The 13,284-nt window shown below is 46.0% G+C and overlaps 2 protein-coding genes across 3 annotated transcripts in view; one reads left to right on the plus strand and one right to left on the minus strand.

Moving 5' to 3' along the window:
- The window catches only part of ISM1 (isthmin 1), a 78,690-nt gene that overhangs the window by 52,567 nt on the left and 12,839 nt on the right, over positions 1 to 13,284 (plus strand). The window contains exons 3-4 of one of the 2 annotated variants that reach the window (XM_028498972.2): positions 5,659 to 5,923; positions 9,076 to 9,288. In XM_028498972.2, the coding sequence (XP_028354773.1) occupies positions 5,659 to 5,923; positions 9,076 to 9,288 (478 nt within the window). The remainder of the gene's footprint in view (positions 1 to 5,658; positions 5,924 to 9,075; positions 9,289 to 13,284) is intronic. The other variant, XM_024123502.3, reaches the window with a different exon arrangement.
- The window catches only part of TASP1 (taspase 1), a 353,026-nt gene continuing 352,078 nt past the window's right edge, over positions 12,337 to 13,284 (minus strand). Inside the window, exon 15 of the mRNA XM_055090632.1 lies at positions 12,337 to 12,388. Coding sequence (XP_054946607.1) covers positions 12,371 to 12,388 — 18 coding nt within the window. The 3' untranslated portion in view covers positions 12,337 to 12,370. The remainder of the gene's footprint in view (positions 12,389 to 13,284) is intronic.

The raw sequence follows: 13,284 nt of genomic DNA on the forward strand, positions 1-13,284 counted from the left end.
AAGATTATGAAAGGGGAACGTTAGTGACTCAGAAAGATGCTCAAAGAAAGACTGGCGCAGCTGCTACCCCTGGGAGCCCCAGCCCTAGGTCTGAGTGTGAGTGCATGTGAGGGCATGTACATACACACAAACTCACACACACACACACACACACACACACACACACACATGCAGCACTGGCCGCTGTAGCCTCATGCCCCACTGCACTTGAGTAAACCAGCTCCCCGGTGGTCCTGTAAAAGATGAGGTGCTTTCTAAAAGGGGGTGATGGTTTTCACGTTGTCAGCCCTTGCCCCTTCCTCAGAGCTCTGGTCTTTTGTTGAAAGCCACTGGTTTGACACAGGGCCGATTCAGCCAAGCAGACAGTCCCACCGGTCACCCCAGGCCGTCCAAGCATTGTCTCTCCCTGGGGAGCGGACTGAAAACAGGTGAAGGCATATCAGTGGGTCGGCTTCCGCTGCCGGGGCCCCTGGCCTGGTCTCCCCCCATCCCCTGGCAACCTGCCCCTCACCCCCACCTAGCCAGCCCTCACTGGAGCTGGGAGCTACCCAGGAATCTGATACCCCTCTCTCTGAACCTCCCCCCAGCCCCCCTGTGTCTGCAAGCATTTCCCACGCTCCAAGGCTGGGGTCTGCTGTCCCCCCCCTCTGCCAAACCGCCCACACCTTTCCAAAGTGACAATGCTGTGCTCTTGGGCCTCTTGACTTTTAGGAAGGGAAATCCTTTAAAAGGCCCAGCTTTTTAGAGCTTTTTTTCTTTTTTTTTTAAACCCCTGAAGCCAGGTGGCCTCTGTCCCAAGTGGATTGGGCTCTCCATTTTAAGACTGGCTTCAGGCTGTGGAAGTGAGTGAGGGGGAAAAAAAAAAAAAAAAAAAAAAAAAACAATGCACAAAAGAGAAAGAAATAGCCTCAAACTCCTGAACCCAATCTCCATATTAAATTTAAAACAAAACTAGAAGTTGGGGTTTTGGCAACGAATAAATAAATAAATAAATCACTCAGGAAAGAAAGTAAATCTCCCAGGAGAAGTTCAACTTGAACTTCGGTATCCTTGGCTAAGTTTCTGGTCTGCAGCTGATGGTCAGATAGCAAAGACAAAAATCTCTAAAATAAACTCATTATTAGGCTCACTGCATCAATTCATGACCACAGTGGCTATTCACCACCAAATAGTTCTCTTTTCTGGGTCAATCTGAGATCTGTATTCATTTCAACCAATGTATTTATTTCTTTTCTTCCATTGAGGGAGACACAAAAATAGTCATCTAAAGGCCTTTTTTTCCCCCTCGCACAGACTTATTTACACGGCCGTAGACCTCTTGATACAATCAGATGAGTTGGCCAGGGCTGCAGGTGTTGTACGTGCTTCTACTTATGATTTCGCCTCCTCCGTTTTTCCTAAAATCCTTCTGGAATGGCAGGCCTGGCCAAGTAATAACCAAGAACTCTCTGTGCCCAGGAGATGGGCCCACACACTCCAGGGGACAAGCCAGTATTGTTCAGATTCTTATGGGGGCCCTGCAGTCCCTATCATGAGCTAGAGTCCACCAACCTGCCCTTGGGCTCTGGTACCACTGTTTTGTTGACCAGGCTTGGCCTCTACGGCTGTATGCAGGTTACTCGACCTCTCTATGCCTCAGTTTCCTTGTCTATACAATGGGAATGATAACACAACCTGTGAGTAGTACAATACTCTGTAGTAGTAGGGTTGTTGTGAGGATTAAATGAAATCATCCATGTGAAACACTCAGCACAGAGACAGGAATATGGGAAGGTTCCCCACACTGGTGGATGCTGGTTGGTGATGTCAGTGAGCATGAAGATGACAGAGGAAACATATAAAATAATTAAGAATCAGGAGTTTTGAGTCCAGCTCTCCACCTTCCTTGCTGTTCACCTCAGGAACGTGAATTCTCTAGGCCAGTTTCTATGCCTGAAATGTGGGTTTAACTTGTGTAGAACAAGCAATGATATTTGAACGAGCACGCTGCAAATCTCTAAGCATTAACCACACTTACTGGAGCTGCCAGAGTTGTTTTTAGAGCATCAGTGGGTCTGAGAGGGAGGGATTATATATCTTCCTAGTCCTTTGTGTTCTTTCTTTGGCAATTGTCAAGGAAGAAGGGGTACATAATCGGGGGTCTAACCCTTTGCTGGAGACTGTCGTCCTGTCCCCGGATGCTCTGTGCTTTTGAGGAATCATTTCACCTCCCAGGCCTCATTTTCCTCTCTGGGAAATAAATGCGAACCCAAATCTGCCTAGTCATCATAGCTCTCAAGGCTTAGAGGACCGAGGTAGAAGCTTCTAGAAGATTCTCCGGAGTTCAGAAAGTCAAGGCTTCTGTATTCCCAGTGTCATTAGTTTATTATCAGTTAGACTAAGAATTGTGTTAGTTTCCCAGTGGAAAGTGCTTTTCAGAGCAAGAGTAAAGAGTTTGTTTCTAATAAATGTTTAAACTCTCAAGAGGAAGAAAGAAACAGGTAATATTGCAAAGGATTTTATCCTCCTTTCCTAATTTTGGATGGAATTTTCCAAATTGGCACCTATTCTAGACTCTCTTTCTTAGAGCTGACAATATTCTGCCAGAAGTTGGAGTTGGGTCTTTTGGAAAAGTTCTCTTTCTTTTAAGGTACAGAAAAGTCCAGAAGAAACCAGTGTACTAAAGATGCTTCAATTCTGTGTATTAAGGATGCAAAAGGATGGTAAGATCTATCAGCTTGGAAATCTGCTGTGCTCACTACCACACCTTCAGCTCATCACACCTATTATTGTTCAAGACATTTTTAGGAACAGATTCTTTGATGCTAAAGAACATGTAAATATAATAAGAGCAACAGGAAACATAAAACTAATCCGCACCATTCGAGAAGTCATGATCGTGCTCAAGTCTTTTTAATTGGATGCCTATGAAATTTCAGGCTCAAGATTACATTTCTTCATATGATGTCTGTATGAGGTTTCCATATTCTTAACTGCAGGGAAGGGTGGATCCTAAGGTTTGTGTGTTTTTTATTTTGTGTGTGTTTTTGGTTTTTTGTTTTTTTTTTTTAATTCAGTTGGAGCAGTGGCTAAAAATGAAAGGGGAAAAAGAAACCTCTAAACTGATGAGATTTAGTCATCAATATAGTTTTTGGAGTAAATTCATATTTTGCTACTCATTGCCTGGCCAGGCAACAAATCTATTTTGTTTGGATCTGAGCAGTAGTTTGTGGGGGGAAAAAAATCATATTGACGGTAATAGCTTAAAACATGAAATTGTTTTGATTCCCAGCTTGGAGAAATTGCAGGGCACGTTTTGTTTAGGCAATCCCTTTGACTCCAGTCTGGATACAAATGGAATACCAAAACTGTCCAGCCCATTCCCCCTTATCTCCTACCCAGAGTCTGATTTCATTACCATAATTGCAGGCTTGCCTGGCTCTTGGCAGCTTCTCCCCTCCAAAACCCTTAATAGCCTTGCAGACGATTGTTGCGGCTCAGTTGTTCTGTCTGCAGGCACAGGGGGCCTGGACTGCAGAGGAGAAAGGTTATGTCTTCAAAGGCTCGGCATCACCACGTCACTGCCCTGCTCGGGTCTGCGCAGCCCAGCTGTGTATTTCTTCCGCATTGCCCTTACAGCGTTGCGTGTGGGTCCAGGTCCCCATCCCTTTCCAACAACCATCCCTCCAGCAAACAGCAATGATACAAAGCAAATGATGTAATTCTTTCTTTTCTTTTTTCCTTTTTGGGGATTACTAAACGTCCCATAATTATTTACAAATAGGCAAGGGATGCTTATGAGACTGGGGTAATGGTGGTGGCATGGAAGCAAGCCAGTGGTGCCCTTCTAGGCATCCCACACCAGAGGAAGAGATGCCCTCGGCCTGCCACAGCCCAAGTATACTCTGGGATGGAAGGCCACACCCTTAACTTTGTGTCTGGACCACACAAGGCCACAGCCCAGGCCCACCATGAGCTGGGCAACTTCTTTTCAATGTCAAAGCAAGTAGAATTCAAACCTTCCCATTCCTAAGACAAAAGGATGGGTCTGTTTGTCTCAGGGATTGGCATGACCTGATGCAATGTGGCAGAGTATGTCAGCAAATCTCTCAGATGTCCAGTTAGGACAAAACTGGAAAAGCATCTGCCCAGTACATCTTGCGCTGATTACTTGGAGCGCATGTTTCTGATTCATTTGCACATAGCTCATCCAGGGGGTGTTGCAAGAGCTATGCGATGGCCAAAGGAACCCAAGGAGTCTTTTATTATGTTTTTTAAACAAGTTTCTCTATGTTGATTGTCTCTCGGAGCCAAGAAGCTGCATTCTTTCAGCCCCGTGACTTCCAAGCTAGGCTCCATAAATCCAAGAGCAAGTTCTGACCTTGACTCTGGGACTATCTGCTCTGACCCTGAGGGTCGGTTAAGGAGTGTGTGCTGGGTCTGGACTAGGGGATGAGTGAAACTCAAGCTGTGACATCCTGGACCTTGAGGACCTTGTGCTCACATCTCTACATGACTTGTGGCATCCGGCCCCCACCAGCATCAGTGGCCTCTTTGCTCACTTGGTCACAGGAGGGGACACCACCTCGGTGACTGACTTTTTGAGAGGCAGTACGGCAAAGTCGGTAAGAGCATGGGCTCTGGAGCTAGACTACCCATGGCTGCCAGTTACTAGGTCTGTGACCTTAGGCAAATTGTTAACTTCTCTGTGCGCCAGTTTCCCTGTCTATAAAAAGCTGTCTAGCAACCACCCCAAAACTTAACAGCTTAAAGCAACAACCACTGGACTGCTCACGGTCCTGTGGGTCAGGAGTTTGGCTCAGCCAGGAGAGCTCATCTCTGTTCCACGTGGTATCAGCTAGGGTGACCCAACTGGGCTGGAGGATCCAAAATGACCCCCCACACAAGACCGGGGCCTCAGAGCTGGCCAGTGACTGAGAGGACTCTTTGTTCTCCTCTATGTGCCCTGCCTCTTCACGTGGTGGCTCTGTGAGCAGTGGTCTAGGCTGGGCTTCTGTACATAACGGTAGGAACATGCCAAGAGAATGACAATGGAAATTGCAAGACCTCATAAGCCTTGTCACATTGTCACACCTAACACGTTCTACTGGATACAGTGAGTCACAAGGCCAGCCCAGACTGAAAGGGAGGGGAAACAAACTCCACCTCTTGATGAGAGGTGTGGCACACGCATAGCAGAATGGGAGGAATTGCCGGGGACATCTTTGGAGATCAGCAGCCACAAGAGCCAATCAATAGAACCAACCTTATAAGGCTGTTCTGAGGAGTAAATAAATTAATATACGTAGAGCCTTTAAAACAGTCCCTGGTGCAGAGTTAGTACTCAGTGAGTGTTCAGTTTTATTATAATTATTCTTGTGCCACTTCAAGAACACACACGGTACATGTTTACTCCTTGAATTAAAGGCTTCCCAGCAACACAGTCGTCAGTAAATCAGGGACCCTAGTGATGCATTGCTTCCTCCCAACCCGAGGCCCGTGTGCATCCGCTCCTTTGGGCGCCCCTGGAGGTTTTCCATTCTGTGTCACCGTGCAGCCTCAGCTTTCCTTTGTGAGGGATACACATTTCCCTCCGTTCCCTCAGACTGTCTTCCAAGGGTCACCCGGCTTAGAGGCTGTTGACTCCTCATTGACCCTGGCCTGTTCTGAATTCTTCAGGTCACCATAGAGGTGGTGGACGGTCCTGACTCTGAAGCAGATAAAGATCAGCATCCGGAGAATAAGCCCAGCTGGTCAGTCCCATCCCCCGACTGGCGGGCCTGGTGGCAGAGGTCCTTGTCCTTGGCGAGGGCCAACGGCGGGGACCAGGACTACAAGTACGACAGTACCTCAGACGACAGCAACTTCCTCAACCCCCCTGGGGGGTGGGACCGTCCGGCCCCAGGCCACCGGACTTTTGAATCCAAAGAGCAGCCAGAATATGGTGAGTCTACCACCCAGTAATATAAAATTGGTGGGGAGAATAAATGAGACGATGAGGCCCAGGAGACATGGAGCCAAACAAAACCCCATTTACAGTGTGTGGCTTTGGGTCTTCAATGAGGCAGACCTCATACAGACTCTGTCCGCTCTGTCCACAGAAGCCCCAAGAGGCCCCCAAAGCCACATTTTTCTGGAAAGACTATAATTTTAAAATAATACCAATTATGCTAGGAGAGAATTTTTTTTTTCAGTTAGGGGTCTTAGAGGTTCTGCCTTATTTTTCCCCAAAATTTTCTTTTCTTTTTTTCCGAAATGACAAAATCACCAAGTTCACTTCCTCATATGTTTGACTGTAAAAATTCATACTAAAAATCAATTTAGTAAAAGAGATGTACCCCGCTGTCTCCTTTGACCAGGCAACTGTGTTATGTTTATCGTAGGCAGTGGAGTGGCCCTTGGAAACCCTCATGGACATGTGTGTCATGAGTTGTCAAAGCGAGGCCTCCCCACCAATAAATTTCAAGACCCCAAATTGGGACTTACAGTTTCCCCTGCTTTTAGAGTAGGATAGCTGAGATAACAAGCAATTTCTAAGTTCAATGACTTGAAATAATGAAAGTTCTTTTCTCACTTAAGCTGGGATGGGAGACAGGGTCGGGGGAATTCTGCTCCACTCAGTCATTCAGGGACCCAGGCTCTTTCCATCTTGAAGCTCCACCAAGTATGAGGGCCTGCAAATTATCCACCGGATGCTCGGCATCTGGCTGGCAGACAGTAGAGAGATAGAGCCTAGAAAAGGCACACACGCTCTTAACCCCCTCAGCCTGGAGATGACACACATCACATCTGTTCAAATTCTATTGGCGAGACCTCATCATATGGCCCCACGCAGATGCAAGGGAGGCTGGGATGTGTTTTCTGTGTGTCCTAGATGAAGAAGAAACAGATTCAGAAAGCATCTGGCCAGGCTTCATGAGGAATCAGGCAGTGTGCCTTGTGTTATAATAAGAGTATTTGATATCTTACAAATGCATCCACCATCCTGATGTTCTTGTGGTTCAGCCTCAGCAGACTTAAGCGAACACTCTATGAGGATGACTTGTCTAGCACCATTTGCATTCTCACCCTTACCCCCATTTTTCAGCAGAAAGACCAGTTGTATATTGGAGAGTCGTTTCTACCTGCTAATAGATGATCCTAGGCAACTTCCAAAAGAGTAAGACCATTTTTTTCCCAGCCACATCATTTAGTTGTTCTGACATTGAACTGACATTGAACACGTCTTATGCCCATCACTGTGCTAGGTGCTGGGAATCCAAAAATGATTAAGACACAGTCCTTCCCTAAAGAGCATCTCACCTATCTATGTACAAAAGGAGAAAAGTTAACTGATAGAGCAAAGGGTGCCACAGCAGAGAGATACATCATATGCTAAGGGAGCAGAAAGAGAGCTCCCAGACCCCACCCAATCAGGAGTCTCGTAAAACCTTCTCCTTTCCCAGAAGAAGTCCAATTTATTTTCCAAGACAAAGGATTGGGAACAGTAGCCAACCTTTCTACAGCACTTGCCTTTCACAGTTCCTCTTCATAGCAGCTCTCACAGATTAGCTCATTTAATCAGCTCACTGAGGCAGGGATCCATTTTACAGATGGGGAAACTGAAGCCTGGAGAAGTTAAGCAAATTTAACCTCAAGGGTCAAGACCTAGGATCCATCTCAGACAGTCTGGGTCTAGAGTCTGTCCTCGTAACTACTACGTTATTCTGCCTCTCTGGAAAAATAAATAAATAGCACATCTTTTAGGACCGTAAAGTGTATTTAGAAAGGGACAGTTAGATTGGAAGATAGGAATGGGAGGAAAAGACCAGGGTGGAACTGAACCTGGGTTCAGGACTAAAGCTGAACCTGTCTGCCCAGACCACATGGAACAAGGTCTCTCTGAGTGGGGCTCAGACCCTGGACCTCAGAATCCCTCCTTTGCCTGTTAAAATTTAACACCCATCCTGGGCCCCAGCCCCTTCCCTATATACCAATGGTTTTCCACGTGTGGCTCCCAAGCCAGTTGATCAGCATCACCCAAGACCATGATAGAAATGCAAATTTTCAGACCCCACTCCAGGCCTACTGAATCAGACTCTCTGGGGTGGGTCTCAAAAATCTGTTTGAACAAGCCCTCCAGCAGGCTCTGATCTGGAACAGTGGGGTCCGAAGCACCAGTGTTTCTTAGTATGGTTGCTCACACTCACCTAGGCAATTTTTTAAAAATCCCGATGGCTGGACCTCTCTCTAGATCAATTAACTTAGGATCTCTGGGGGTGGGGCCCAAGCATCAGTGTTTTTTAAAGCTCTGTGGGTGACTCCAATGTGCATTCCAGGTCAAGGGTCACTGCTGTCCCTCTACTGAATCAGAATGTGCAGGAGTGAGACCTGGGGTCTTTCTTGGCTTCTTTGTTTCTTCCTTTTTTCAACCAAGGTCAGCAGGTGATTCTCATGCTTACTAACGTTTGAAGACCACCACTTAGAAACAACTTTTTCATCTAACGCTTTTACAGAATATATTCTGCCAAATTTATGAACATTCAGAATACTCCCTCCATTTCAGTCTTGAGGGTAGAATTTGCTTCTGCTGGGGCAGTTACTGTGGCTACCGGAGCCACCTTCACCCCAGCTTTCTAGATCTATAATACCTGGGGAGTGAGTGCCCTGCATCTGGATCTTACAGCATCCCTGGGTCATGGGGAAACTCCCACCTTTGATGATTTTAGAGTCTCTCTTAGTAACGTCACCATCATTAGACTAGACATCAGGATTGCTACTTTATAAAGAAAATGGTGTCCCTTATGATACCTCTAAAGCAGTGCTTCTCAGACTTTTATGTGCACACAAATCACCTGGGGCTCTTGGTAAAGGCAGCTTCTGAAGCCGTACATGCCGGAAAGGGCTGGGAGCCCTGGTGAAGCTGACACTGCTGGCCCTCGGACCACACTTTTAGAAGCGAGATCGTAGGTGTGTAGCTTACACGCTACAGTAACTCAGTAGCATTTGCAACATGGATGAATAATTACTGCTTCTCAGTCTGACTCACAGGGAACATGTGATTTCCAGAATTCTTTACAGCATCAGATGAGCTAAGTCCTCTTTTATTTCAATCAGCAAGAAAGTATAGAGCAATTTCTAAGTATTTATCCCTGTGTCGGGTGCTGTGGAGGATACAAGGAGAGAATAAACAGCCCAGGAAGGTGAGGTCCACGCTCTGGCAAAGCAGTGCATGTCACGTCACTGAGGACTTGCTGCCTCGTCTGAGACCAGCTACAATTGCCACAGGAACTGGGCTTAGTGGAAGACATCTATCTCAAATATTTGAAGGTAGGATTTTTAATAAGAATGTAAATGTCTGCAACCAAAGAGTACTTCAAAAAATCCTAGATGAATAAGTAGAACGTAACGGCATCTGTAGAATAAATTATAAAATACACAACAGAAGATAGTTAGACCTAATTTGTGATTGAGTCAGCTCAAGTTTGGACCGTATGTGTTTGAGATACTTAAGGTATCATCCAGGGCAAAGAAAGAGTCCAAATAAATATCTTTCTTTCAAATAGTAGTATACCATTCCCCAGATTGCTCTGAATAACCTGCATCATGAAATCAGATGGACACGGCTTAGTGTAACTGGGCTGGGACTCAGTCCTTTGCAATTCTCTGACGGGTCATGGTCTTATTTTAATAGATCCCACAGTGATTTTTTGCAAGTGTTTTTCTTTGTAATGTTAAATTATGGCCACATAAGTGAGTATCTTAAGGAAGGGCTGCTGGGCCCGGAATCAAAGTTGCTGGAATATCAGGATATAGAACAGGATATGGCCAGAGCGGGCAGATCTCAGATCTACTCCCAGCTCTGCCAAGTTTGAGCTGTGTGACCTTAATCAAGTACCTTAACCTCTCTGAGCCTCAGTTTCCTTAACCGTAAAAGGAGAATGTTTCTACCTACCTTGCAGGCTTGTTATAGGAGTTCAATCAGGGTGTGTAGACAGAGGAGGTGGTTAAGACAGGCCCTCAATAACTGGCAGCCACTATCATCTAGGATTAGGGTAGAGGCTTTCCAGGGGCCGAGCCAAGACCCAAGTCACTTCAGTTGCCCAAACACTATAACTGGCCCACAGAACTCTAGTGCCCTGAAAGTATATAATGACCACTTAAAAATTTCAAACAACATCCCTGTAACCCGGCCCTCAGCCCACTGCCCTGTGGATTGTTCTCTGCCCTCACCAAGCTCTTTGATGTCACAGATAGGGGCTGTCCAAGCGCCACATAAATGTTCACAGGGACTGTTTTCTGCTGTCTTTGTTGTCATCTTTGTAATTACTGCTGCTCAAGTGCATCTTCTGCTCTGAGTGATGCCCTGGTAGGTGAGCCAATGAGAACAGGCTTATTTTATTATAGCAGAAAGGAATACTGCCCTCAAAGCTTTGTCCCCCAGTCAGAAATTCCCTTTCTCTCCTGCAAACACACTAAACAAATAGAAATCTCCACAAGGAGGGGCTTGGATGGGGTGTTCATCGGGGGCTGTATGCTACAGACGCTTCCAGAGGATGGGCTGATGTGCCCACTTTTCCCCAAGAGGTTGTTTCACTTCGTTGCTAGCCCAGTAGAAATGATCAGCCACGTGGCTGTATACATGTTCTGTACCTAACTTTGGGGGGGCCAGTATTTTTAAATATTTGGAAAATAAATGGCTTTGTGAGCATTTAAAATAAAGACATGGCCTTGGTGTGGTCTTTTCCATGTTTCTTGTGCTAGGGGTTTGTTGCATTTCTTGGATCTGTGGGTCTACAGTTTCCATTATATTTGGGAAATTTGGGGCCATTATTTGTTCAAATATTTTTTCTATTACCCCCACTTCCACCCCTGCCCTCCCACTTTGGGGACTATAATTACGTGTGTATTTGGATGCTTTAGGTTGTTCCACAATTCATCAATGCTCTGTTCATTTTAATCCATCTTTTTCTTCCTGTTTCATTTTGGATAGTTTCTATCACTATGACTTAAAGTTTACCAATCTTTTTTTTTTTTTTGCCGTGTTGAATCTGCCATTAATCCTATCCATTAAAAAAATAAATAAACCTCAGGTTTAGTAGTTTTTAATCTCATTAAATGTGATTTGGATCTTTTAAAAGAAAAAAAAAATTTTAACAAATAAATAAAATAAAATAAAGACATGGAGTCAGCCACTTAGTGAAGTAATAAATCCGTCATGGTTCCAGGGTCTGCTAGCCATCCAGAGAGCGTAGCATAGGGAGGGTTGTTATAGTGTATTTGTGACAGTTAGCTTTTGCTGCTTTAGAAACTGCCCCTAAAACTTAGTGGCTTAAAAGAACAAATGTCTTCTCTCTCAAGAGTCTGCAGATTGTCTGGACTGTTGGTCTGCCCAGGGCTGGCTTGGCTGGGGCTGCACAGTTTAGCATGGCTTCATTCACAATGATGGGGTCCCAGCTGGACAGCGGGGGGTGCTGGGATATCTGGGCCTCTCTCCTTCTGGTCCCTCACCCTCCAGGGCGCTAGTCCGGGCTCTTCATGTGGTGGTGGAAGACTTCTCTACAGTGGGAAGGCAAGCCCTAATGCACAAGCACTTTTCTAGCCTCTGTTTGCATTATATTTGCTATTTTCTCATTAGCCAGAGCAAGTCACATGGCCCAGACTGGGGTTGGTGTGAAAAGGTAGTAACCAAGGGGGTGGAAACAGGGAGAAGAATTATGGAAGTCATTTTTCACATCATCAGACACAGTATTAGCATTCAGTAATTCAGATCCAAGAAACCAAAACAAGACATTACCTCCGGCAGAGATTCCAGAATGGTGTGTTTAATGCTAAAATCTCAAAGTTCAGGGATGATATTTCCCCAAATTATTGCAACAGGGAGGAAAGGTCTCCAGAAATTTCTAGATGGTTGAGGCCCCGTTGCTTCTACTGAGCCAAGCAGGACACCTCTTGGCATCATTGGATCATGTCTTAGGCCAGTACCCACCCCACAGGTGACATGGACTCTACCTGTGTGATTTAATTAGCTTTTTCCGACTGACCCACTGCCCCCTTCTTATGAGTCTAAAAACAGTACCATCTTTACTGGTGACTTTTTGGTGTGGTGGTTGTTCCCTTTAACAAAATCTGGTACGGGTGATTCACACAGGAGGCTCTCAGAGTGTTCACGTGTGCGTATAACCCGCTACACGTGGATACACCAGCTGACAGGAGTGCTATCCTGTGATTGTTCCAGGCACATCCCTCGTGTTCTCGGAGAGTTTACCGAGAGGTCTGGGAGGGAGTAGCCACGGCCCCCTCCTCAGCGGTCTGTCCAGTTCCACTGCGTTGATGCCCAGGAGGAGATGGGAGAGACGGAGGCAGCTGATGGGGGGAAGCAGGCCCACCTCCCTCACAAGAGGCAGTAGTTTCAAACATCTGCTTGGCCCTGTGGTTGGAAAACCATGTCTTAGAAAGAAATCAAAGTTTGGAAAAATCCCTTTTGGGAAGTGGGGAGAAACAGATGGGGCCCCCTGGGAGCAGGTGAGGTGTGAGCAGACTCTTGGCTCTGGGTTAGGGAAGAGGACCAGGAATCCCCCCACCAACTTTGCATGATGGGCTGAGACTCGGCAGCCCTGGGTTTGCCTGAGCAACGTTCAGAGTGATCACCCTGTAAACGATGGCCTGGGAGCCTGGCACGGGGCCCACGGTTCAGGTAGAAACATGTGTGGACTGCCTTCTTGCCAGGCCTACGTAATAACGATCACTGCGACCTGTTCTGAGCAGAGCGGACCCCTTCCCTGAGAGGCACATATCTGGGGCTCTGTGCTTGGCCCTGGCAGAGGCCCCAAGTCTGGAGGAAGATTTGGATAAAGCAGGAAAAAATAGTTCAGAGGGGAGATGCTGCAGAAAGGGTCAAGCTTTAGAGATCAAGGATTTAGCACTAGGGCCCAAGCTTTCCTTCCTCGTACCCTTATGACCTTGAATGGGTCACCCAAGCACTCCAGGACTTGGTTTCCTTACTTTTAAAAAGAGGAAGTTAGTCTAGATAACATACCAACCGCTCTCACACTCCCAGGCCCCCCTAGTCTGGTCCACTTCTCCTTTTTCCATACCACTCATCGATTTCTGATATATTGTATAATTTACCCATTTTTTTGTGTTTATTGATTATTGTCTGAATCTTCTCACAAAAATATTAGTACCACAGGGCAGAGATCTTTGAAAGCTTTATTTAATGATATATCTCACATACCCTGATTTGTGCCTGGCACATAATAGGAGCTCAGTATTTGTTGAATGGATGTTGAGTGATGACCTCAAGGACCGTTTCTAGCTTTACCA

The sequence above is a fragment of the Physeter macrocephalus genome, chromosome 14, assembly GCF_002837175.3.
Source record: "Physeter macrocephalus isolate SW-GA chromosome 14, ASM283717v5, whole genome shotgun sequence".
NCBI lineage: Eukaryota > Metazoa > Chordata > Mammalia > Artiodactyla > Physeteridae > Physeter > Physeter macrocephalus.